This window comes from Chrysoperla carnea, chromosome 5, assembly GCF_905475395.1.
Source record: "Chrysoperla carnea chromosome 5, inChrCarn1.1, whole genome shotgun sequence".
Lineage (NCBI taxonomy): Eukaryota > Metazoa > Arthropoda > Insecta > Neuroptera > Chrysopidae > Chrysoperla > Chrysoperla carnea.
The window spans coordinates 18627966-18654730 of record NC_058341.1 but is presented as its reverse complement, the minus strand read 5'-3'; the positions used below and the strand labels follow the sequence as shown (position 1 = coordinate 18654730).

General features: G+C 28.6%; 1 protein-coding gene across 1 annotated transcript; it reads left to right on the top strand.

Moving 5' to 3' along the window:
• The first annotated feature begins 1051 nt into the window (after nucleotides 1-1051).
• On the top strand, nucleotides 1052-25185 carry LOC123299574 (sialin). The gene is made up of 6 exons (XM_044881815.1): nucleotides 1052-1108; nucleotides 7635-7682; nucleotides 17580-18310; nucleotides 18767-18916; nucleotides 23998-24372; nucleotides 24546-25185. The coding sequence occupies exons 2-6, from the start codon at nucleotides 7670-7672 to the stop codon at nucleotides 24744-24746; spliced, it is 1470 nt and encodes a 489-aa protein (XP_044737750.1). The 5' UTR covers nucleotides 1052-1108; nucleotides 7635-7669; the 3' UTR covers nucleotides 24747-25185.
• The last annotated feature ends 1580 nt before the right edge of the window (nucleotides 25186-26765 follow it).

The following is a 26765-nucleotide window of genomic DNA, read 5'->3' as shown; positions in this document are numbered from 1 at the left end:
TGTAGACAATACTATGCAGTAAATGGTTCTGAAAGACTTTATCCACTCAGTAAACAACATGTCATCTTTATAATCTCACAAAAGTCATCATTTAATAAGATTTGAATGTCTTAATTTCTTAATTTTATCCAAAATTAAATCTGGACTGGATTGCATTTATGACTTACATTGAAAATTTAATATTATTGTCTCACAAATTTAAATAAATAATTATGATAATTTACATTTGAAAAATAATATTTGTGCAATTTGATTTCTTATTTTCACAATTTTTAATGCATTAAGTTTAATTAATTAGTGTTTTTCAATAATTTTAATTTGACATTTCCTATAACATTAACATGTAAAGAATTACAAATTAGTCATAACAGCCTCCTTTAGCGCCAAAATTTTTCACTGAAGCGCTGGCATTGATTTTTTTGACACAATGAATAGGGATTTTTTTCTTATAAAAATGGCAAAAATGCGGAAATTGTTCTTCAAGAACCGGAAACTACGGTTCAAAACCGGAGTGTTGGCAGACCTATGTCCATTTTATTGTTTTTATTTACTAAAAATTGTGTAAATCTTGTATTCGATTATACATATCATTTTATAGATGATTCGTCAAAGTTGATCATTCAAAGCTCTAACAAGTCCAGGATTTTCAGTACTTTTTAAGAATGATAGATGATACATGTGTTTATAATTTTGCTACAGAGCCCTAACCTCACATATACAATACTTATTAATTGTGAATACATATACTACATATATTATTATTAAATGCAACAGTTTTTTTTCAACATGTTGTTCGTCTACAATACATAATATATGATACAAAATATATATAATATAATAAAAAAAATATTATACATATACACATATATAAGTTCATATACCTCGTGTTTTAAAAACAGTTTTACCGCGTGGAGCATCTGATTCAGTTGTAGTACTTGTGCCTTCAATTTAATATTATAGTTGATTTTATTTTAAATGTGTGTTCGTTAGTTTTTAATATTTCAAAAAAAATTATAATCCCGCGTCGTAAATATTTACTTTATTTTTTTGTGTTTTAATTCGAGTGGTGTAATTATTATTTAAATCAAGTATTTTGAATAAATTAACTGTAAGTAATAATATTTGTTTATTTACTTTAATAAGAATAAAACCGGTACCGGGTTATTATAGCCATAGTTCCGAAAAGTGAACGGTTGTATGGTTACAACGGTTAGAAACATGCACTTCTGAGGTTATAAAAATGCAAGTTTAAGTAACAAGAAATGAAAGTTTTAACGAAATGTTGCGATATTTAATGATTTTATGAATATCGATAAGAGTTTTCTATCTCTGAATTTAAATACTTTTTGAATTGAGTCAATTTTTTAACTATTATCAAACTTGAGATGACTGTTCTGGATTCAATTCACGTCAATTGTTGTGATTTTGTCTGAACAACATTTCTAGGCTTTTCGATGATTACTTTTACAGTTTATATCATATATAGAAAATTCAAAAGTGAAAATAAATTGAGACACATATATGTGCAAGGGGGAAACAGTTTAATGTAGATAATATTTCCGATTCTTTTTTAAAATTTGTTCAAATTCAATGGAAATTGATTAGATCATACAGCCGCCCTTTATTATGCACTTTTAGAGTTTTGTATTCAAATAAGTGTTAAATTTTACAGAAATTAAAAAAAAATCTTTGAATCATTAATCTCGGAAAATAAATGTGAATAGAAGTAACGGGAATTGGATGATCGAAAATTATTTCTCATAATCAAGGGAATTGTAGAGTACGCCGAAAAAGCTGTTTGACACAACGAACATGTATCCGGAAACAGCTCCAACAAATTTGTACAATCCCTTTAATATGTATGGGTTAAAAAATCAAAAAAAAAAAATTCGAATATAAGTGGTTGAAATTTTTATGAGAAAACTTCTTCTAAATGACAGTTTTGCTCTAATTTTTTCTTAGGGACTTACATTGAAAATTTAATATTATTGTCTCACAAATTTAAATAAATAATTATAATAATTTACGTTTGAAAAATAATATTTGTGCAATTTGATTTCTTATTTTCATAATTTTTAATGCATTAAGTTTAATTAATTCGTGTTTTTCAATAATTTTAATTTAACATTTACTATATCATTAACATGTAAAGAATTGCAAATTAATCATAACAGCCTCCTTTATCGCCAAAATTTTTCACTGGAAGCGCTAGCATCAATTTTATTGTCCCTACCATGACTACGCACACAACGAATAAGGGGAACAACGTTATTTATGTGCTTAGATTTAGATACATATTTGACATATATCAATTGAAGTTAAGTCAAACGCTAGGGGCGCTAAATTTAAATTTAATCTACAATATCGATAGCAAATATTTTTGTGCGCCAAAATAACAAAATTTTTAAAAATTATTTTGTAATGTAGTTTCGACCATGGACATAAAACAAGTTTCTCTCTGAATAATGCAAATTCATAAGAAAAATTTTACAAGAACTTCTTATCATGAAGAAATTACACGTTTCATCTCGCTTAAAAATAATTTATTGTCAAAGCTTGCTTATCAACAACACAGATAATTAAAATTTGTTTTTAAAATTATCTATTTGAACACGTGTAGCATGCCATAATATACATTTTCCTGACCTTGAAATTATCCATAAATAGCTAATGAAAACCAGATTTATATAAAGTTGTCTTTTTTATTTTTTTTAAATACAAAATAGAATTAATTGTACTTTTAAAGTATTAAATAATGTTTTTTTATTTAAACATAAATTTGCATAAATGATTGACTTTTGTTTGACAAAGGTCAAGTTTAACTAAATATTCTTGAATTTTATTCTACATATAGAAAAAAAATCAAATTTTTTTTTATTTCAATAAAATATTGACATTATTGAAATCGTGTGAATTATATTATTGCAAAAATTTTAGCATTAAATGTGTTGTAATTCAATAATCAATATTATCGTAAAATTCATGATTGAAACATACCAAGGTATACTAAGTTAAGTCCCAAGTTTGTAACGCTTAAAAATATTGATGCTATGAACAAAATTTTGGTATAGGTGTTCATAAAATCACCTAATTAGTCCGTTTCGGGTTGTGTGTCTGTCTGTCCGTCTGTCATCACGATAACTCAAAAACGAAAAGGGATATCAAGCTGAAATTTTTATAGCGTGCTGAGGACGTAAAAAGTGAGGTCGGGTTCGTAAATGAGCAACATAGGTCCGTAAGACCCATCTTGTAAACCGTTAGAGATAGAACAAAAGTTTAAATGTGAGAAATGTTCCTTATAAAAAAATAAACAACTTTTGTTTGAAACATTTTTTCGTTAACATCACTGTTTACCCGTGAGAGCACAAATTGTAGTATTATATGGGTATAGCAGTTATATGTGTGTGACATGTATGTATGTTTAATGTGATAAAGTAATCAACACTGTCTTTACATCGTATTTTAACAATTAACTCAGTCGATTGTTTATTTTCACTTGTTTTGTTGAACTTATAGAAATTAACGTATGAACAAATAAAACCAATTTTTCTTTGCTAACTCCACTAAATTTATTGATAATGGAATTTCACAAATTAACGCTCGACAAAAATTAATAAATTATTTTATGCTTTTTATTTCAGCTAGTTACAAACGGCAAATTTTTGATTAATTCCAAACCTTTTTCAAACCATGCGGTAAAAGAACGTATTTTTCTATTAAACTCAATTATTTACTGTCATATATTTACTAAATCGATAATAAATTTGCTAAATTTCGTTTTATAAAAGACACACCTTTTATTCAATATACAGTGTGTCCAATTAAATCGGCACCATAGAGAAAACTTTTTTATCATTAAGGCTGTTCTATACACATTTTTCATTGGCGTGAAACTTTATAATTTTATTTAAAAATACTCTTAAGTATTCATTGGGTAAAAAAAAAATTTATTAAGAAAAGCGGTTTTCCAGATAAGAATGCTTAAATGGTTTATACTCTTTACTCAATTACAATCAACTTTTCTCAATAAATATTGTCAATATTGTACAAAATAAAGGTACTGTACTCTTGGGCAAAACTTTTCGACAAACCTCGTATACGTTGCGAAAAAACTGATATCTGATTATTTAATTTTCTTCAACTTTTTTTGCATAAAACCAACAGTTTTCCATATTATATTGCAGACTTAATTTGACACACTGTATCAAATGAATAGTGTATGAATTCAATAAACGTTTTTATTTTTTTGCTAGAATACAGGCAGTTTGGATTCCATATTTAGCACTTAGATTAATGTCTAGACGTTAATTCAAGTAGTGATTCAATTAATAAGATAAGATATACTAATTATAGTTTATAGCACACTGTTTGATTGATTATGCACAAAATATTGCTAAATAAATTCTTAAAAGTTCTTTAAATAATTTTATAATTAAATTACTATAAGAAGGTGTTAAAATATATTAAAGTTTATAAAACTTAAGAAACATTCTTTATTGCACAAAGCATGCTGTGTTGCAAATTTGTGGTCAAATAGGTTTCAAGATTGAGGGGTCCTGGTACCGGTTTTTAGCTCATACATGAATGGTAGCGAAAAAATAACTTCACAGATGAAAAGTATGGCCCAAAATTAGTGGGTTTCAAAAAAAATCCCATTAAGATTGGTTAAAATTTGACTGTGTTATAAAAAAAAATGATTTTTTTTAACTTAATGACGTCATCAAAATCCAAAATTTTTAATTTTTCTCTATCATATCCAAATTTTATCCAATTTTGATAAACTTAGTATGTAATTCTACTAAATTTTGGCCATACTTTTCAAATTTGTGGTCAAATTTAACCTAGCCTTTATCGATTTCAAGATTGTGGGATCCTTGTACCGGTTTTTAGCTCATACATGAATGATAGCGAAAAACTAACTTCACAGATGAAAAGTACGGCCCAAAATTAGTGGGTTTCAAAAAAAAACCCATTAAGATTGGTTCAAATCTGACTGTGTTATCAAAAAAATTGATTTTTTTAACTTTATGACGTCATCAAAATCCAAAATTTTTAATTTTTCTCTATCACATCCAAATTTTATCCAATTTTGATAAACTTAGTATGTAATTCTACTAAATTTTGGCCATACTTTTCAAATTTGTGGTCAAATTTAACCTAGCCTTTATTGATTTCAAGATTGTGGGATCCTTGTACCGGTTTTTAGCTCATACATGAATGATAGCGAAAAACTAAGTTCACAGATGAAAAGTACGGCCCAAAATTAGTGGGTTTCAAAAAAAATCCCATTAAAATTGGTTTAAATTTGGCTGTGTTATCAAAAAAATTGATTTTGTTAACTTAATGACGCCATTAAAATCCAAAAATTTTAATTTTGCTCTATCGCCTCCAAATTTTATCCAATTTTGATAAACTTAGTACGTAATTCTGCTAAATTTGGGTCATACTTTTCAAATTTGTGGTCAAATTTAACCTAGTTTTTATAGGTTTCAAGATTGGGGGGTCATGGTACCGGTTTTTAGCTCATACATGAATGGTAGCGAAAAACTAACTTCACAGATGAAAAATATGACCCAAAATTAGTGGGTTTCAAAAAAAAAATTCCCATTAAGATTGGTTTAAATTTGCTTGTGTTATTGATAAGTATCGCGTCAATAGATTTTGTCCGAAAACTTGAGAAGTATCATCTAATAATACTATGTTTTCCTCATTATGCACTGAATTCATTATACACACGAGCATATTTCATTATGACATCGGTTTTTTTTTTTTACAAATATTTTATTTTCCATAATATGTTAAAACAAGTTTCAATTACAATTATATCAATAAATTTAATCCAGTTTAATTGATTGAAAAAAATAAATATCAATTACAAATTTACAAACATAAAAATATAAACAAATAGACGTACTTTGTTTACTTAGAAAAATTAAAAGTTTACATAATTACTTAATCATAATTGAATTAATCAATATACAGAGAATTTATATTGAATTCCATTAGAATGTTTAATCGGATATTATCAGAATATCGGTGATCTATTACTTATTCAAATGAGACGGCTGAAATGTATTTAAGTAGAACAGTTTGTCTAACGATCCTTGATAACCTGGAAATGTCCTTGATTTTTAATTTTTAACCTCCGAGACCGAACTAAAAAAAGTTTGACCGTTACGTGTGTGTGTGTGTGTGTCTGTCTGTGACATCGCGGTGCCTAAACGGACGAACCGATTTTGATTATTTTTTTGAAAGGTAATTTAATTGAGAGTTTTCTTAGCTATGTTTCAAGTGCGAGTTTAGGGATCCGTACAAGAAAAATTGGTCGATGGTTTTTAAATTTTGTAAATTTCATTTGTGTCCTGTAAAACTTGAAAATGTCCTTGATTTTTTTTCGCATTCTTGCAAATGTGTATTTTTGTACTTAAAAAAGAGTTTATTCAGAATTTAATCATCGAAAATTTACAAAATATCTGTACTTATTTTACATAGAATCAACATATTGTCTCTCTTCTATATACGTATGTGTACTTCTATAGAAATTGTTTATTTGTAAACACATTTCGATTCTATAAGCAATTACAATGATTATTGAAAAATGGGTGTAATAAAGGTGTGTCACCTAAACTACACCATAAATTTCAAGGTTATGTCATTTAGTGCCTTTTTGAATGATTTTAAAGACACATTTAAAACCATAAAGTATTTTATTCTAAACGTTTTAGATGAATTCAAAAAAGTTTGTATTTTAACACACAAAAATTAAATTTGTACAGCAGTCAAGTAAATTTTTTCAGCATTCCCAAATAATTTACTTATTCTGAGTAGGGCGTGTTAACGCCAGAATTACGAACGCCAATTCTCCGAAATTCCACCAGAATCTTCGATTTTGGAAACATGATCTCCGGTTTTATATCGCAGATCATCCGGGAATCTTCGGACCCCGGGGAATCTACCCTCGTGTTTCCGCCGGTGATTGATATTATTATGCCCATAACTCAAAAACATTTGCATTTGGAACGTCGTACCCATTGAGACTTTTCACCAGAAAACACAATTCCTATATGATTTATACTTTTAAGGTGATTGTAAACCCACAGTATTGTAAAAAAAATTTGGTTTATTGCACGGTACATACATATAAACCAAATGCTTTGCAGTCAAGTTATCAGGTTTTTTTGGCTTTACAATATCACACAACTACAAAAATATATAATATATTGTGTGCAAATGATGCTTATGAATTTGATAATATAGATATCGCTCTTCAATCATCAATACTCACACTATAGTCGCCTCTATTCATCAAACGATGGATCTTCGATGAACTCATAATTAAATTAAAATTTTGTTTTGATATCATCGACAACCTTATATTTATATGGTATTATTATAAACTACAAGATTGTCTAAATATTTTAGATAGTTTTTTATCACACTCTCTAGATTTTTTGATGTAGAAATATCCATTTGAAAAGGAATAACCTATATGATTCATCATTTTTTCAACCAACTTTGAACGATAAAATAATAATATAAAGTTTTTTTTGAAATCCCTAGTATTATTCAATTATATGACCTATATGACAATGATATTAAGAATCCATTAAATAAAATTTAATTTTTTTTTTCAGATAATTTCCAGAATAATAAAGTCAACTAATAAATTATGGGTTTTACAGGTAAATATAATTCAGAGTAATAAATTCTAAATAAAAAATGTATTTAATTCAAATAGGAAATTTCCTATATATGTGTTTGTTAAAAAGAATTTTCCCGCTTAGTTAAAAAGAAAATCAAAAATTTATTGTTAATAAACAGATATTTTACAACATTAATAAATAAATGTTTTCAAGGTAATTTTGTGAAAAATTTACATACATTCCATAAATTTTTTTAAAAAAAGACTTGGCAAACAATCTTGTATGATCAGTCATATTATTATTATAAGTAAATTCAATGTTGATCAAGTGTTTACATTCTGTTTTATTGGCATTTATTTCATGGATGCTGTTTAAAACAGATGATGATAAAAATAGACATGGATTTTAGAAATTGTACATAATTCATGAGTGGGAATCAAATTTTTTAAGGATGTATGAGTACCAAGGCAATTTTAAATAAAAAGGCTGATTTATTATACCATGTATATATGTAATATTTATCAAAGTATACTAAGTTTAGTCCCAAGTTTAAAACGCTTAAAAATATTGACGCTACGAAAAAAAGTGTTTATAAAATCACCTAATTAGTCCATTTCTGGTTGTCTGTCTGTCTGTCGTCTGTCTGTCCGTCTGTCATCACGATTACTCAAAAACAAAAAGAGATATCAAGCTGAAATTTTTATAGCGTGCATGTATAAGCAACATGGGTGAATTGGATCTTGGGTCCCTAAGACCCATCTTGTAAACCGTTAGAGATAGAACAAAAGTTTAAATGTAAAAAATGTTCCTTATCAAAAATTAAACAACTTTTGTTTGAAACATTTTTTCGTAAACATCACTGTTTATCCGTGAGAGCGCCAATTAGGCGGACATTTTATAATATGTACTATATACTTGATTATCAGTTATGTATGTGTCACATGTTTGTATGTGTAATGTGATAAAGAAATCAACACTGACTATACATGGTATTTCAACAATTAACTCAGTCAGTTGTTTGTTTTCACTTGTCTATTAATTTAAAATTAACATTCTTTTTCCATGTGAACGCACATAGCGAAGCAGGTTGGTGATAGACGTCCTTACATTAAATAATTTCTTCGCCTTTTTGATAAGTGTTACATCAACATTATATATGCACTACCATATCTGGATAATAGAGTAACTTCTAGACATGAGTTTTGATCAAAAATAGCCATCTTCCGTTCGTATTCCTTTTGTGGTCATTAGCTTCCGTGCTTTGAATTATAATAAAAAAATACCGGGTGCTTATTTTAAACAAGCCACCTGAAAATTTGTGTTAAGTGTTTGATTTAAGGAAGGATTTTTGGAAAAAATAATCCAAGTAAAATTTGACCTTGAATTTCAGAATCTTTGAAAATATTCGTAAGAGATAGAACAAGTGCTTAAAGTTTAACTCCACGACAAATTTTTAGGGTACGGAATCCTAAACTCGCACTTGAAACAAATCTTAGAACATTAAATTAATATTTTTCCTTAGAGCCTTCTGCAAACTGAATCGATTTTGAGTATCATCGTCTATTTTAGTTGTTTCGGGTACTTAAGCCTAAATTCGTACTTGAAACATAGCTAAGAACACTCTCAACTAAATTACCTTTCAAACGAAACAAAAAAAATCAAAATTGGTTCACCCGTTTAAGTGCTACGATGCCATAGACAGACAGACACACACAGATAGCTTTTTTGGTTCGGGGGTTAAAAATTTTTGGTACCAATTTAGAGAACTTTCGAAAATTCACTTCAGCACATAAAAGTGATAAGAAAAAGTTTGTCGCCATTATGGACATCCATCGGTTACGAAAGTAAATAATAAAAATTATTATAAATATCGAATAATTGTTCTTGCTTCCTGGTGAATTGGTAATCGAATCATGTGGCTTTTAAAATAAGACAAGGTTCGAGTACGATATGTGATAAGGTGAACAGCTTTTCATTCACAATTTTGTTCTAAGTTTATCATGGTCTCACATTAGGATCCTGCTGTTTTATTCTAAAATAAATTAAAATTATTCAAAAAAAAAAAACTATGTTTTATCAATTAATATTTATTGTATTAAATTAATCAACTGCGTAGACATTTTAATAAAAATTGCACATTTAATTAATTTTTAAATATAGATCAAGGATTTTTTGTTAATGATCATCTGTTTTTTTTTTTGTAAGTCACCAAGTTGTACTAGATATGCATTTTTATAATCAAAGAAATTACTGTTTTTGTAATCAGTTTATGTGTGGGGGGGGGGGGAGGCACATATTATTTATAGGGACGTGTATCAAGTTCGTCTAAATTAATTTTGTTAAATTTTCGATTTAATTTTCAAGTTTTGGATCCATCTAAATTTTGTATGTGCAATCATGGTGACCATATTACTGGAAATGTCAGTGATTACAAATTATACCAGAATTTTGTGTTATTTTCGTGTCAAAGTTCTAAAAGAATTTTAATAATTTTTTTTTATGTGATCGTAATTAAGATAATAGTACGGGCATCAAAGCAATTTTAGATTTAGGGTTGAAATTATTTGTACCTTATTTTTAACTTTGATGATGATTTTGTTATAACTTCATGAATGTAGACAAAAAACAAGAATAAACTTTTTCGATATCTGCCTTCGTTTTCGAAATTTCGAGAGCTTAATAATTTTTAAAAAATTTCAATTTTCGATATTTTGAAAATTACTCCAGATATCGAAAAATTTTATTATTACTTTTCGTCTTATATTCTCAATTTATAACATAATTCACCATTTTTTTTAAATTTGTGTCCCCACTACCGTGCTCATACACCCTTAATTAGTCGGGCACAACGGTTTTTTTTCCTCTATTGCCCTTGGCTTTTGGCTAAATCATTTTTCTGTAGCTAGCGTGTTTTCTTTCAATTTTCGATGCTAGTTTTAAAAAAAAATGTTTTTCTAAAAAAATGGTATTTTCTTACTAGGACCAACTTTCTATTTTAAAGTGTTGTTCTATCTCTTACCGTTTAGGATCTACATTGACTATTAAAGCAACCCGAAGAACTAGGTCCAATCTGATATCAGAACATGATGTCCCCCATAAAACTCTACAACTTTTATTTAAGTTATTTCTTGGTAATAGATTAAAATGTATACCAACAACTTTATGTTTAGAAACTGCTCGTTTTAGAATTTAACAAACCAACTTACTAATTTGCCTGGACTATATAAAAGAGATGCTTCTTTAAATAGTGTGTAATACGAATATATGTATATGCAATGTGAGTTATTATTACACAAGTATAAGATAATCTTTACAACATGGCTTTTTAATGTAATAAGCAAGGTCAGTTTATTCACGTGACGCGCCTCCAATTACGTTATAAATGTTTACTTTTTCATTCAAGTATTTGTTTTTTTCAATTTCTAAAGGCTAATTTAAACTAACAACAATCAATCACATCAACAATTAATTCTAAGCAACTTATTCTAATAGTTTTTTTTTTTTTTTTTTTTTTTTCGATATCAAATAACCATCTCTGACTGACAAGATATTAAGAGTCAGCCGTATTTGTCAATTTGTAGTAGGCTGGGTTTAAAGTTTTGATTTCGGTTTAGTATCTTAAAAAATGTGACCAATCACCCTGCATGACTGTGCAAAATTTCATGTCGATATACCTTTAAATAACGATAATATGAAGGTGTCTTCATTTTAAATGCGACACACTATATATTGTATATCTAGCGTGTTTTTAGCCACAGGTACCACGGACCGAGCTAATTATATCTTTATTAGTGTTTTTCTCAAAATACAAATTACGAGCTTGTTTAACACCACAGCTAAATCAGGTCGAGAGATTTATTAGCAGTAGTAGACTCTTAGATCATCTATTACTAGATGAACCCAACGTGTACCAAGTATGTATATTTTTTCTTCATAGAGAAGATTAACAAAGACAACAATACAATATCCAAACAGCTGACAGAGAAACACAATAAAAGAGCACGGTATTCAATGCGCATGATCACATTGACGGAAGTCAGCTGCTTCAATAATTACTGTTTATTTAATTAATTCTGTATAAAAATTCTACAAAAATGTTTAGATATTGTTTTATTTGCAAGAAATATTTTAAAGTAGACATGTATCACAAGTTTAGTTAAGCTTAATTGATAAATAATATTTATTAAATGGCAATTATTAAGTTGTAAATACGCGCCAGGATATTTTATTGTATATTAAGACATGCGCATTAATAATTATGCTTCGTCATTTATTATCCTTCTTAATCATTTTGTAGAGGTGGTTCTCACTCTGTTGCCAACATCCAGCTTGTATATTTTCAAAGAGTCGACTATATATTGTATACAAACCTTTAAAAAATAATAATTATATGCATATAAACTTGGCACTAGTATTCGGGAAATGAAATTTATGTTGTCAAGTTCAATGCAAAAGTATAATTTTTGTGCCAAAAAAACTTTTTTATATAAATCGTTCATGTTCATAGAAACAACACTATTAATTTTTTTAAAACAATAGTTGCTATTTTTAATCAATTCAAACGAACGAAGTAAACAATTATATTAACACAGAATTGGAAAAATTTTTTTATATTTTGTGATCACGACCTTTGCTTGTTATATTTTGTATAGTTAACCTTATTAACCTTTTTTAATCATGTACGTTATTTTAATAATATTGTTTATAATTTTTTTAACGTGTTATTCATACCATTCTACCTACGCCCATAATTGGTTCAATTATGATAATTAACTCTTCTAAATTTTTGACATTTTTTAATAAATTATAAACATTATTTAATGGTACGAGAGCTGAGAACGTTTTGGGGAGTTTATTTTAAGGTAATACGTGGACGAAGGTAATTTAAAATTTAGGGTTAAAATTATTTTTACCTTATTTTCAACTTTGATGATAAATTTTGTTATAACTTCATGAATGCAGACGAAAATCGAAAGCTAAATAATTAAACAAAATTTTCAATTTTTGATATTTTGACAATTGTACTTTCCTTTAGTCTAAGAGCCCATGACAGCCAGACCTTCCTATTGTCCGTAAATATGAAAGTTTTTAACTTCTTATATTGTAAAGATTTAACATATTCGCAGTCATGGTAGGGACAATAAAATCGATGCTAGCGCTTCCAGTGAAAAATTTTGGCGATAAAGGAGGCTGTTATGACTAATTTGCAATTTTTTACATGTTAATGATATAGAAAATGTCAAATTAAAATTATTGAAAAACACTAATTAATTAAACTTAATGCATTAAAAATTGTGAAAATAAGAAATCAAATTGCACAAATATTATTTTTTAAATGTAAATTATCATAATTATTTATTTAAATTTGTGAGAAAATAACATTAAATTTTCAATGTAAGTCATAAATGCAATCCATACACAATATATGCATCCATACAATTCTATAATTAAAGTAGTGTATCGTTATTATGGAAACGCTTCCAATAAAACTCACGCACGGTGCGAATATAATATATCGAGCATTTAAGTGATTCAATTTTGGATGAGAATAAACTAATTATATCCAAATGATTGATTGTTTTTGCCAGATAAGATAAATTTGCGATTCAAGAAAAAGTGTTTAAATTAAATTTTCTACTAGTTGGAATACAAATTATCTTGACTGACATAAATAAATCATCCAGAAATGAATCACTTTAAAAAAATGACGAAGCGTTTAATGCTTTTTTTGTTACGTATAACATATTTATATAATGCATAATGTGGCTTATTTATACAAAAAATTGTATGGAAATTTATTTTAATAATAATAATAATGAGAGCATTTACGTCATTTACAAAATAACAAACATATTTGTTTTAACAAAAATACTATTCCTTAAGGATGTACGAGCGCCAAGGCAATTTTAGATAGAACGCTTGATTTTTTTAAATATGAAAATCAATTCTGAGTTCTCTCAGGTCTCTGAAGGCCCCTAAAAATTTAACTGGTTAATTATGAGATGGATCCCTGGACACTCTAGTTGGAACGGTAATGAGAGACCAGACAAGCTGGCCAAACTGGGAACCACCATGGCTCCCACTCAAGAAAAGCTTGCGAGGATGCCATACCAAGAAGGTCTTGACAGATTAGGAGATAATCTGAAAAACCAACAATTAAAGGCATTGACCAGCTAGGAGGGAGGGCGAATCGCCAAAAGCCTGTTGGGTGAAGGAAACTCGCTCGGTAACAGAGCCGAGGAGATCTTGAAACTAAACAGAGCTGATATTAGAGTCATCGTAGAGTTACTCACAGGGTATGATAACCTGAACAAGTTCCAACATCAGATTGGAAAAAGACAATCTCTCGCGAGTGACAGATGCGGAGAAAATTCAGAAAAAACATCGATCCACTTTCTTTGTTCCTGCCCGGTGCTCATACAGCAGCGAAGGAAATGGTTTGGTCCGACCATAGTCGAACCAGAAGAAATTAGGAAACTCAGCGCTAGGCAAATCCTGGATTTCAGTATATCAGTTGGTTATAATAGCCACTAAAAAGCGTAGCGGGGATAGAGTACAAACGTCTATTTGGCTAGGTGCTCTAAACCATTGCTTCGAGGCCCGATAATCGAGCATGTCCCGCTAACCTCCATACCATACCATACCATGCCAAGTTTCATTAAATTCTGAATGCAAAGTCTATTACCAATAGCACTATACCTTAAATTAAAGTTAAGATCTTAATAAATTATTGAAACCAAAAAAAAAAAACCGTTGTGTTCGATTGATTAAGGATGTATGAGCACAGTAGTGGGGACACCAATTTAATAAAATATATATTTTCAATTTTGATGGTGAATTATGTTATAACTTGACAATGTCAGACGCAAATTGCGAATAAAAATTTTCGATATAACAAGTTATAACAAAATTCATCATCAAAGTTGAAAGTAAGGTACAAATAACTCCAACCACAGGTCTAAACTTGCCTTAGCGCTTATACTACCTTAATACAATTTCATCAAATTCTATACTTTTTATATTTTTTCTCAAAAATGATAAAATATTTCTTATTTATGATAAACAATTATTTTATGTTTTGACATTATACAGTAGAATCTCGATAAGTTAAAGTCCAAGGGAAACAAAAAATATTTTAAGTTATAGAGGTTTTTAGTTATCAAGGGTCTATGTTATTGAATGCATCAGAAGGATGGGTTCAATAAAATACTGAAAATTAAATACATATGTAATCATATTTATTCACATTCATTATTTAGTTTTATCACACAGTAAGTAAAGCGATATGTTTCCAGAACAACAATCAAAAAACTTATGATGCAAGTAAGTCGTTGTCACAAAGCTAACCACCGCAAAGCTTTGAAGAATTTAGATAAAGCAAACAATAGGTAATGTTATTGTTTACGTTAACAAGTAAAAACGTGCAAGCAATAAATATCGAAACCATTTGTTTTGACACTCTTTCAAAATGACTCATTCACACAATTTTATGTTATAGAGGTTGTGGAAACATTTCTTTTAGTTACTGAGGGCCTAACAGAAATTATTTATTTAAGTTATAGAGGTTGCGTATTTTAAGCTATAGAGGTTTTGGGCTCTGATGGGAAGGGAACATAGTATTTTTTGAAGTAACTAAGGTTTTTATGTTGCCGAGGTTTAACTTATCGAGATTCTACTGTATTGACATTTATTTACGATACGGAAAATTTCCTAATACAGTAGAATCTCGATAAGTTAAAGTCCAAGGGAAACACAAAATATTTTAAGTTATAGAGGTTTTAAGTTATCAAGTGTCTATGTTAGGTAAAGGTTAATATAGAGGTATGTACATGTTTCTATGTACCCTAGTTAATATAGAGGTATGTACATGTTTCTATGTAGTTACTGAGGGCCTATACAGAGATTATTTATTTAAATTATAGAGGTTGCGTATTTTAAGTTATAGAGGTTTTGGGCTCTGATGGGAAGGGAACATAGTATTTTTTGAAGTAACAGAGGTTTTTATGTTACCGAGGTTTAAGTTATCGAGATTCTACTGTATATATTAAATGTTACCTCTATTAATTATTATTTTAGCAAGTTTTTGCTTATTTTATGTCAACGACGTCTATTTAACTTTCGCTACTCTTTTTTCATCTAAAAGTTGAGCCAAAATTTTTTAACTTTTAACAATTTATTAATTAATAAAATTGCACCTTAATCTACAACACAAAAACGGGTCAAATGTGACAGAAAGGATGGTAAATATCGGTATTTTTTAAGAAATATCTTTTTTGAGTAATGTTAATAACGACAAATAGGCAGAGTTCCAAGTTTCCAATATTTTGCCAAAGTTTAATTTAAAAACTTTTCGATAAACCTTTTACTACACTCTTCTTTTACGTCATGTAAGAAAGATAGTCACTCTTCCACACAAAGTAATAAGATTATCTTACCTAACTTGTGCTCTCACGTTAAACAGTGATGTTTACGAAAAGATGTTTCAAACAAAAGTTGTTTATTTTTTATAAGAAACATTTTTTACATTTAAACTTTTATTCTATCGCTAACAGTTTACAAGCTGGGTCTTACGGACAAGGACCCAATTGACGTGTACATCTTATGATCAAATTCAAATTATTTGAAATAAATTTATTAAAATTGTATAGATAATTTTTAAGTCATTCAGAAAAAAAAATAATTTTTATGTCCTTCGAAAATGCTTATTACATAAATTATTTTTGTTTTAAATTATATTCAGTTGCATGAAACAACGCATTTGGCATCATAATTAGAATTATTTTTAATGAAAATAATTACTAAGTACAAAATAATTAGGCAAGGACGTATCAAAATGCGGGAGGGGGAAGCAGGATAGTGCACAGATAAAATTTATAGTTTTATAAAAAAAAAACATATTATATAAACATGTTATATAAAAAAACTAAATTCGAATTATAAATCGGACTATATATGTCTGGCATTTGATTAAATTTGACAAGTCTTTAGAAGAAGGATGCTACGCTTTGTCCCCTTGGCGACGCCTCTGTAATGTGATGTTCAAAATTGTTTATTTGTAAAATAATATGTTTTTCAGGAAAAACGTCTAAAACTTTGAGCTTTATATTGAAAAAGAACATTTTCACGTTTTTTTTTGCAAATTAATCGAAAACTATGCATTTTAGAGAAAAAGTAAGCTAGGCCAAAGTTATTAGGTGTAAAATTTTCGAATAGAAGGCGAAAAACTAACATAAGTATACAAAGTGCGAAACTCCACCCTAAAAATCACGGTAAAAATCACGGATTTGATAAATTTAAATTGTTAATTTAAGGTGATTGTAAACCTACAGTATTGTAAAAAAGTTTTGGTTTATTACACGGTACATACATATAAATCAAATGCTTTGCAGTCAAGTTATGAGTTATTTTTGGCTTTACAATATCACACAACTACAAAAATATATAATATATTTTGTGCAAGTGAGGCTTATAAATTTGATAATATAGATATCGCTATTCAATCATCAATACTCAAACTATAGTCGTCTCTGTTCATTAAACGATGGATCTTCGATGAACTCATAACTAAATTAAAATTTTGTTTTTATATCATCAACAATCTTATATTTTTATGGTATTATTAGAAACTACAAGATTGTCTAAATATTTTAGATAGTTTTTTATCACACTCTCTAGATTTTTTGATGTAGAAATATCCAATTGAAAAGGAATAACCTATATGATTCATCATTTTTTCAACCAACTTTGAACGATAAAATAATAATAAAAAGTCCGGTGATCTAGGAATTTTTTTTGTGATTTTAGGAAACTTTGTTAATCAAAAAATATATTTATAAGGTTTTATTGAAATCCCTATTATTATTCAATCCTTGCATATCTTCTTAAATTGTCTTTGTTAATTTTAAATTAATTAATTATTTTCTTTCTAATTTTCAGAGAAAATAACATGCCTGCAAGTACTCAACGGTATGGTGATCGTTGGCTTCATGTTCAATTACATGCTACGTGTCAACTTAACAATTGCCATTGTTGCAATGGTCCGCCATGATACAGCAATATCGAACGCAACAGAACTTAACTCAACAACAGCACCATTAATACCAAATGACGAGTTAGAATTATCCGAACGTAGATACGACTGGGATGAACGTCAACAAAACTTAATATTAGGATCATTCTATTGGGGTTACATTCTAACAGAACTACCGGGTGGACGTTTAGCTGAAATAATTGGGGCACGTCGTGTATTTGGCTATTCTATGTTAATATCATCAGCTTTAACATTAATCACACCATTTTTAACGTCCGTACATTATATTGCAATTGTTATATTACGGGCAGTTATTGGATTTATGTTGGGTGCAACATGGCCAGCAATCCCACCTATGGCGGCAGCATGGATACCACCATTAGAACGTAGTAAATTTATTGCAAATATGATGGCATCTTCGTTGGGTGCAGCTATTACGTTACCTATATGTGGGGTGTTGATAGCTTCGTTTGGTTGGCCAAGTGTATTTTATGCAACGGGTGTGGTTGGTATTGTATGGTCGATTTTATGGTTTGTTTTGATATTTGATTCACCGGAACAACATCCTCGTATATCGGCGGAAGAGAAACAATATATAACGAATGCTATATCTGTGCATGGTGGACAAAATAATAAGGTAAGATTCTAACTAAAGACCTTTTTTCTATTACTAAACAAATTCGATAATTCAAGTGAAATTTTCAAAATATCTATATGACTATTTTTCAATTGTTTACATGTAATTGGTATAGTAAATGTCAAATAACATAAATCCAAATCAAACCAAAAAAGAGGTGTTATAAATTGGACCACATTGTGCGTCTGTCTGTCTGTGTGATTTTGATTTTTTTGTTCTTTTTGAAAGGTAATTTAATGAAGAGTGTTCTTCGCTATCGCTACAAAAAACAGATATGGAATTATGTGACACTACCACAAACTTACAGAGTAAAAAAAAACAAAAATTCTTGAAACCCTTTCCTATAAGCCATGCAAATACGTTTTGTCGTGAATATACCCATATTTAGGCAAAAATAATTTTAATAAATACTTATTAAATGTTTTAATTCTTTACTCTTATGTTTTTTACTTTCAGCCAGATCATGTACCCTGGGGAAAAATTTTCACATCAACACCGGTATGGGCAATTATAATCACACATGGTTGTTCTGTATTTGGATACTTTTCAATAACAAATCAATTGCCAACCTATATGAAATATATATTAAATTACAATATTAAAGCGGTAAGTTCATTAATTATTAACTGTAAATATACAAATTATATGCGTGAGTATTGTACCTTGGAGTATAGACTTTTGTCTTAAATCTCTAACGGTTTACAAGATGGGTTCTACGGACCCAGGACCCAATCGACCTATATTGCTCATTTAACGAACTCGACCACACTTTTTACGTCCTAAGTACGCTATAAAAATTTCATTTTGATATCTCTTTTCGTTTTTGAGTTGTCGTGTTGACAGACAGACGGACAGATAACCGGAAATGAACTAATTAGGCGATTCTTTAGACACATATATCAAAATTTCTTTCGTAGTATCAATTTTTTTAAGCGTGCATGAAGGAGGTGCACTCAGCCTCTGAAAATAATTGAGGAGCTGATAAATGAAATTACCAGCGGAAAAGGTGTTAAAAACTTGTGGTATCACAATGGGCTGTATAGCCTAAGTGTGTCCTTCGTGGACAGCCAATATAATTACCTAACCTAACCTAACCATCACTTGGGTTACAATTAAATCTAGATACGTATTCCAAGGTACAACACTTAGCCTACATGTGATTAAATTTTATTTTTTAATTTGCCTAAATAACTTAAGGCTATTTTATCATCCGCAATTCCATTGAAACGATTTTACATATACTTATACATATAATTTTAATAAAGACATCTTTAATTGAAGATTTCCTGTAAACAGTTGATCTTCTATTCAGAACAGATTAACATTTTGTATGTGACAAACATGATTGATTAATTTGAACTATTGTAATATGATTAAGAATAGATTAGCATTCTGATTACGTAGATGGGGGCCTGTCCCTGAGAAAGTGTTAATTCATTTTGATTTGCTTAGAATATTTAATTTAAAAAAACAGACCTGAACCTGGCCGTGCTGAGGGAAGAGCAGGTCATAGTGCTATAGGTCGGCAGTTTCCCCTTAATTTACGCCTTTACGGGAAAACTATGAATTATTTTTCCATAATTCTTTTTAAGGTTTAAAATATGGATCCTACTGACCCTTCATCCAATTGACCTTCTCAATCATTTCTCTTACGTCCTGAATACGCTACAAAAACTTCATCTTTTCGTTTTTGAGTTATCGTTCTGACATCGTTACTATTACTATTCGCACGAACATACTACCTTAAGTTGTTTAAATAATATAACAATTTCCTGTGTAGTATAAAACATCTACAAAATGTTTTAATTTTTAATTAACGATAAATGGAATATTTTTTTTATGTCAGATTAAATATCAGAAGGAAATTTATTCTTAATAATAATTAATAAAATAATTCCTTTAAATGTAGGTATTAGAGGGCAAAGTTGGTATATTTTATTTTATAATCCAAATATTATTGAATCTATAACCGTGTAGTGAGTGGTATTCAAAAATTATCGTTATTTACTTTTTAGGTATTATTATTCAATGATAATACATTAATTTTAAATAAATAAATTCTAAATTTACTCAATGAGTATACCTACCATATTATAATACTTCAAGTAACTTCCATAATTATATAAAAACTACAATTAATAGTTCTTTGGAAGTGTCTACAAAATGAATTTGCAATTTTCTACTCAAACTTAGTAGTTCAGCCCACTATTTGGGACAAAAACTTTTTCCAGGTACACACTTCGTGACAAAAATTCTAAAAATTTGCCCCGGGACTATCTTTTTTGGCGGGTTTTTTTAAAACTGCCTGTAACTTTAAAATTATCATGAAAAAATAAAAACAGTTTTGTTGTAAAACTTATTATGATCTTTCCATTTTGTCAAAATCACAGTTATAAAGAGAACCCCCACTTAACTTCCGTTCGATTACCCAATTAGTAATATTGTTAAAGTTACCAATTAATTTTTAATCTCTTATAAATTTGGATGATAATATTAACCAATCTTCCTTTCGCATGGAAGTAAAAAAGTAGTGTATTTATTAAAATTTGTTTACAAAAGATAAAATTTAATATGTATCAGATAATGTAAACACTTGTTCAAATTGTTTTTACATGAATTTTATTGAAAAGAAACTTTAACTAATTTTTATATACTAAAAATAAATAAAAAGTATTATTTATGTACACTCACTGTCAGAAAAAGTGCCACAGTTAAAACATTCTAAGCGTACGCATCATATGTTATGTTATAATAGCAACACTTAGAATGTTTTAAAACGAGCATTTTTTGTGACATTGAGATACCTTTGAATACACTTCAATAACAAAATTTTGCAATTATATTCATCACGTTAAAATTTCAAAAGTAAATTTTATTTGCGAATATATTATGAATAAATTGTTTATTGAATTAGAGCCACACAAAATAAAAATTTCTATTACTTTATTTTTATTAGCATTAGAACTTGCATCTAAATGTGATTATATTCCAAGTTAAATAAATTTATGTGATTTTAACGCTAAGTTAAAAGTCAGTTGGTTAAGGCGTAACCAATTCCGTCCGCGGTATGCTTAAAATCATTCAATAAATTTAACAAAAATTTATTGTTAATAAAAAGTGTATCGATAAAAGAAGAGTTGTAATTTGATCAATTTACAAAATAGCAATTAAATACAATTTTTATGGTCTTATCCTGACGTTATTATTATAAATGTAATGCCAAAAGATTCCCTTGTACTCTTTTTTATTTTTATTAAATTGCATATACCTGTTATTAATTTAAACTACGCGTTTAAAATTTAATTTCGTAATTTATACACGGGAAACCCCATATCGTTTTTTAATTTATTTATTATCAATTTCCTTTTAACTGTGTTACATGTGAAAGGTTAATAATTTTTGTTGAAATATTATCCCAAATTTTAGGGTACCGTTTCATTAAAAATAAAACATACAAAAATACATGCAGTACGATAAAATGATATTTTTGAATTTAAAGAAATTATTTTCTACTTTTTAGTTCAGCTAGTTACAAAAGCGTGTTTTTTAGTTTTTTAAACTATTATTTATTTTATTTTTTTACTTTTTTGACATTATTTTTGTTAGTTAATCCCATAATCGAATAAAAATTCAAAAAAAAAATTAGCGAATTTATTCGTTGATATAATTACAGAACCCTACCCTAATCGTATCCAGACACACACTTAACAGATTTTTAACCAGTAATAATGAATGGTAAAACCAAAAATAAAAATTTATTTATTTCCTTGGATAAAAATCTTTTAAAATCTTATTACAAAAATACCGGTTTCACATTAATCAAACTGAAAATATCTGATGCAATATTGATTTTTGATTTCAATAGATTTTTTGATCATAAAAATTTAATTGACGTTGTTAGTTTTTTTTAAACTAATTCGATAATTACTAAAAATTAGGTTATTTTGATAATCAGAGTAAAAATTATTTTAATTTTTTATAATTGCCTGAAATATTTTTTAAATTATGTTACATATTTATTTTTGAGGTTATTGATACGAATGTCTCTGATAACGACCTATTAATTATTTTTAATAAGGTTTTAACAGGTCTGTTAAAAAATTCCATGCTTGATACTAATATTGTAATTGTAAATAAATAAATATAAAAAAAATAGGAAAGTTTTTAAAAAATTTAATAAAATCTCAGTTTCAAGAAATTCAAGTCTTTTTTATTTAGAATTATAGAAATTTTTGGAAAATTTCAAAAGGTGGAGATTATAACTTGATTTAAACAATGAATGTCAAGGTTTTCTTGTAATTTTTTTTGCAACTTAGTTAACAATTATTTTTTTAAGTAAACAATTATTTAATTTCCGCTAGTTAAAAATAAAACATTGCTTATCCAACAATTTTCTTGCTGAGTTATTCAATATCGCATTATTTCATTTGCGGGTATCCCGATTAATAATAAAAAGAGAATAATAAAACGTTTTAGAAAGCTTTTCTTCTCAAATGAACATAGTAACAGCTATAAAGCTCCAATTATTCAAAAATTTTACCCCACCCCTCTCTTTTAAGCCATGCCTCAAATACTTTCCCAAAATGGTTTAAGAACCAACAGTTCTCTTACTAAAACTAACCGTAGCATAAAATAATGATTACCATTACTACCAGGGCCAGATCAAACCAACTTACTCTGTGGCGCCCTTCGCTTTCCTCCTAATTTTTTTGGTCTTCCCAAATCAACTTGGCGTCCTTCCCACAAAAATTGGTCTTTTTCTCTTTTGACATTTCCTCGGAGCCCCATTTACTACACAGCCACTAATTTTTGAAAAATATTTTATTAATTATTTAGCACGAATTATTTCTTCATATCTAAGTCTTTGTTATTATTTCTTATCATAGATTTTTGTTTAAAATTTTCAAGGATTAAGATTTTAGAGTAAAAAAATCCAAAACCAATTTTTTTACTGCTGCGTATTTAAAGAAATAATTTAAAATATTCATTTTAAAATCCATAAAGTGATATCTTTCAATTTGAATAAAAATTCCGTTTTAGATAAGAAAAATATTAGATAATATGAATGAATAAGAACGGAATTACTCAAGATTACTCATTTTTACACTGAGCAATTATTTTTAAAAGACGCAACAAAACTATATTAAATCAATCTGGTAACTCTAGAATTCCTTCAAACATGAACGTCAACCTAGGTTAGGCTAGGCTGCAGCGCACTTAGGTAGTTAGACCACAAAGTTCATTGTGATACTCGAAGAAGGGATCACCGAAGAATGCTTGTTCTGAATGTACCAATATTATCGTGGTGGGAGCTGTGTCATCGTTTCCCCCACCCTCTATACTGTGACATTTCCTGTCGTAGCCGTAGTTCACTGTTAAGCCCAAGCGTTAAGCATGCTTGTCCCCGAGCTTGTATCCTGTAAAAGCTGCTAGATGACTGATTTCGAATTTGTCACATTCCGCCACGAAAATGTAAATCTGGACTTGATACCATAACGAAATTTGAAAGTTAAATTAAAATTTATTCAAAAACAAGTTATAAGCATTCAAAGATTATTGCCTGTCTCTTTCTTGTAAAACAGAGAAATTTAATAAACTCGATTATCCTCCCAAACGTTTAGAATTTAAGGACTAGAATTGTTTTTGTTTTTTAATAAATTAATTTAATGATTTTTCAATTGTTTCAGAATGGTTTATTGACAAGTTTACCATATTTGGGTAAATACTTTTTCGCAGTTTTAACTAGCTACATAGCCGATTATTTAAGACGAAGTGGTCGTTTAACTACGACACAAACACGAAAATCATTCACAACGTTTGCAGTGATGACACCAGGATTTTTGATGATTTTACAAGTTTTCTTTGGATATGATCGAGTATGGTCTATAATTATATTTACAGTTGCTTTAACATGTAATGGTGCCGTTACTGCTGGATACTTAAGTAATGGATTAGATATTGCACCAAATTTCTCGGGTACAATCTTTGGATTAGCGAATACTTTGTCTTCTGGCGGTGGATTTTTATCTGCCCTTATTGTTGGAACATTAACTTATCATAATGTAAGTAAAAAAAATTAATCAAGCATTTTGAAATATTTCGCCTTTCTGTTACGTGACCATTTTAGTGATTAACAAATCCTTTACGTGTTAGTTTAATTCTCTACACGCACTTGACCCATATTTTACTTTGGAAATTGAATAAAATATGTATTAATTTCAATATTTTATTTTAGCAAACTTATGGACAATGGCAGTATGTATTTGCTATATTAGCTGTAACATACATTTTTGGTGCACTTGTATATTTGATATTTGGTAGTGGTGAACTTCAACCATGGAACAGTGGACCAGTAAAAGCACAGCCGACACAAAATGGAGTTGACGCTGAAGTAGTTCCATTAAAAGAAACACCACCACCATCAGAAAAAGCATAAAAAGCTTTATCACAATTAGTTTAATTACTGTATGGCCTTGCAAAAAAAAAAAAATCAAACAAATTATATACAAAATGAAATTGAACAAAACATACGCTGGTTGTATGGAAGCTAAGAGATTTATCACAAAAATTTTTAAAGAATGTGATATTTTCGATACGCACATGCTCTTTAGGGAATCCTAATGTTTGTTCAATGTTCCTGTTTTTTTAAAAGAAAATTTGACTGACGATGATACGTTAGAAGAATGAATGGTATAAGTTAACCCTCTCGAAAATATGTATGTACGGGGGTAAAACTTATCTCAGGAAAACTATTTTCATTCCAAGAATCCAGAGGTTAGTTTTTAGGACTATTTATATTTTAGTATTTATTTATTTTTTAATCAGTGAAACCTGGCACTTATGGGGGAAATGGTTTACCGACAAATTTCTATGGAGTTTTTGATGTGTAGATCAAAAGTCTCCACAGAGGGATCAAAGATCAAACATAAGCAATTCCATCGAGAGCTTATATCTGATGTAATTATTCGCTTCTATTTTTGAAGATCTATCCAACGAGATCCCACATCTTTCAATTTTATGAATCGAATTATCTTCTTGTGAATAATACTGAGGAGTGGAATTTTTGAGATATAGGTCTTCGAAAAATAGAATAAAATTATTCCAGTGACTTTTCTCCTTAAGCGAATATTACGCCAAGTATACGTTTCCAAAAGTGTGTATTTTTGTCTATGTTTGATATTGAGTCCCTATATCTAAAAATCTCCAATTTTTATTGGGTTGTTTCTGTGTAGACTTTTGATCCACTCATCAAAAACTAGTTTCAGAAAGTTTGACCGAAAGCCATTCAATAATCCCTATATATTTTAGGCTTGGGGATTTATTGGGCAATGTGGATTTTTATTAATACGCAAATACGTTTAGACGCGAATTTTTCCTAATTTAGTGCTTTTTCTTGTTGATCTTCGTGGATTTAAGTTTCTTGGAACATTTTATTTACTGGACATGATCCCAGGTAGAAAAAGTATTTCAGGGGCTAAGCAGAAGTACGAAATCCAAGTTGTTTAACAAGAATTGTAATAAATTAGTGTTCTTAACGTGTATCTTTAGTTTAATAAAATACCAAATTGCCTAATCAAAGCCCATTTAGCCATAAAATGTGTAAAGATTTAACACTTGTAAAAAATTTTTAAATGTGTCTAAATCGGAATGAGTAGAAAATTTTATTTTGCTTTTCGATTTAGTCACATTTAAAATTTTGACTAGGTTTGAATCGAAAGCTAAATTTCCGATTGATTATCGGATTCATTTGAATAGAAAATTAATTGAACTTCTCAATTTAAAAACAAAACAAATTGGTGTTCATATTTTAAAATAAAGACATAAAATTAGGAAAGCCGTATGATTTTAAAATTATTTAATGTTCAGTATGTTCTAGTCTAAGAATAATGTAATTTTCTTTAATGATAATTAGCTTTTAATGAATGTATGTAAAAAAAAATTATTTTTTTATAATGTTAATAATAATTTTAAGTTTTTAACTTTTTTTTTCTTTGCTTAACCAAATTTATTCTTAGGTTAGATTACGGTGGCTGTCCTAGGATGGGACACACTTAATCCAAAGGATCCGTTGTGATACGGAAAAAGAGTGGATCCATCCTTGGTCTCTACTCGATGAACCATTTAGAACTGTTTAAGAATAGCAAGAGTGTTTTAACGTCAACCATTTTAAAGTCAAAGAAAGGCTTTGTTAAAGTTCGTGATTTTTATCGCATTTTTCTCAAGCAGGCTTGATTAATTTACACAGTAACGATAAAAACTCTCAAAATCTCTTTTAATCGCGGGTAACACAGTGGGGCGCAGCTAAAAATAAATAAAATCACAAACCTGTTGATAAATTTTAAAATATTTGGATTTAATTAAAATATTTTGAAATAAATAATAAATATAACAGCTGTATTACAGAGCCAATTAAAAAGAATTGGCTATCGCTTATATTTAATTGATATTTCAACAA

What these genes read in the sequence shown, in the direction of transcription:
- LOC123299574 (XM_044881815.1), top strand. An exon ending in TAAATTACAATATTAAAGCG is followed by an intron (nt 18,917 to 23,997) that starts GTAAGTTCATTA and finishes CAATTGTTTCAG; the next exon opens with AATGGTTTATTGACAAGTTT. An exon ending in GAACATTAACTTATCATAAT is followed by an intron (nt 24,373 to 24,545) that starts GTAAGTAAAAAA and finishes ATTTTATTTTAG; the next exon opens with CAAACTTATGGACAATGGCA.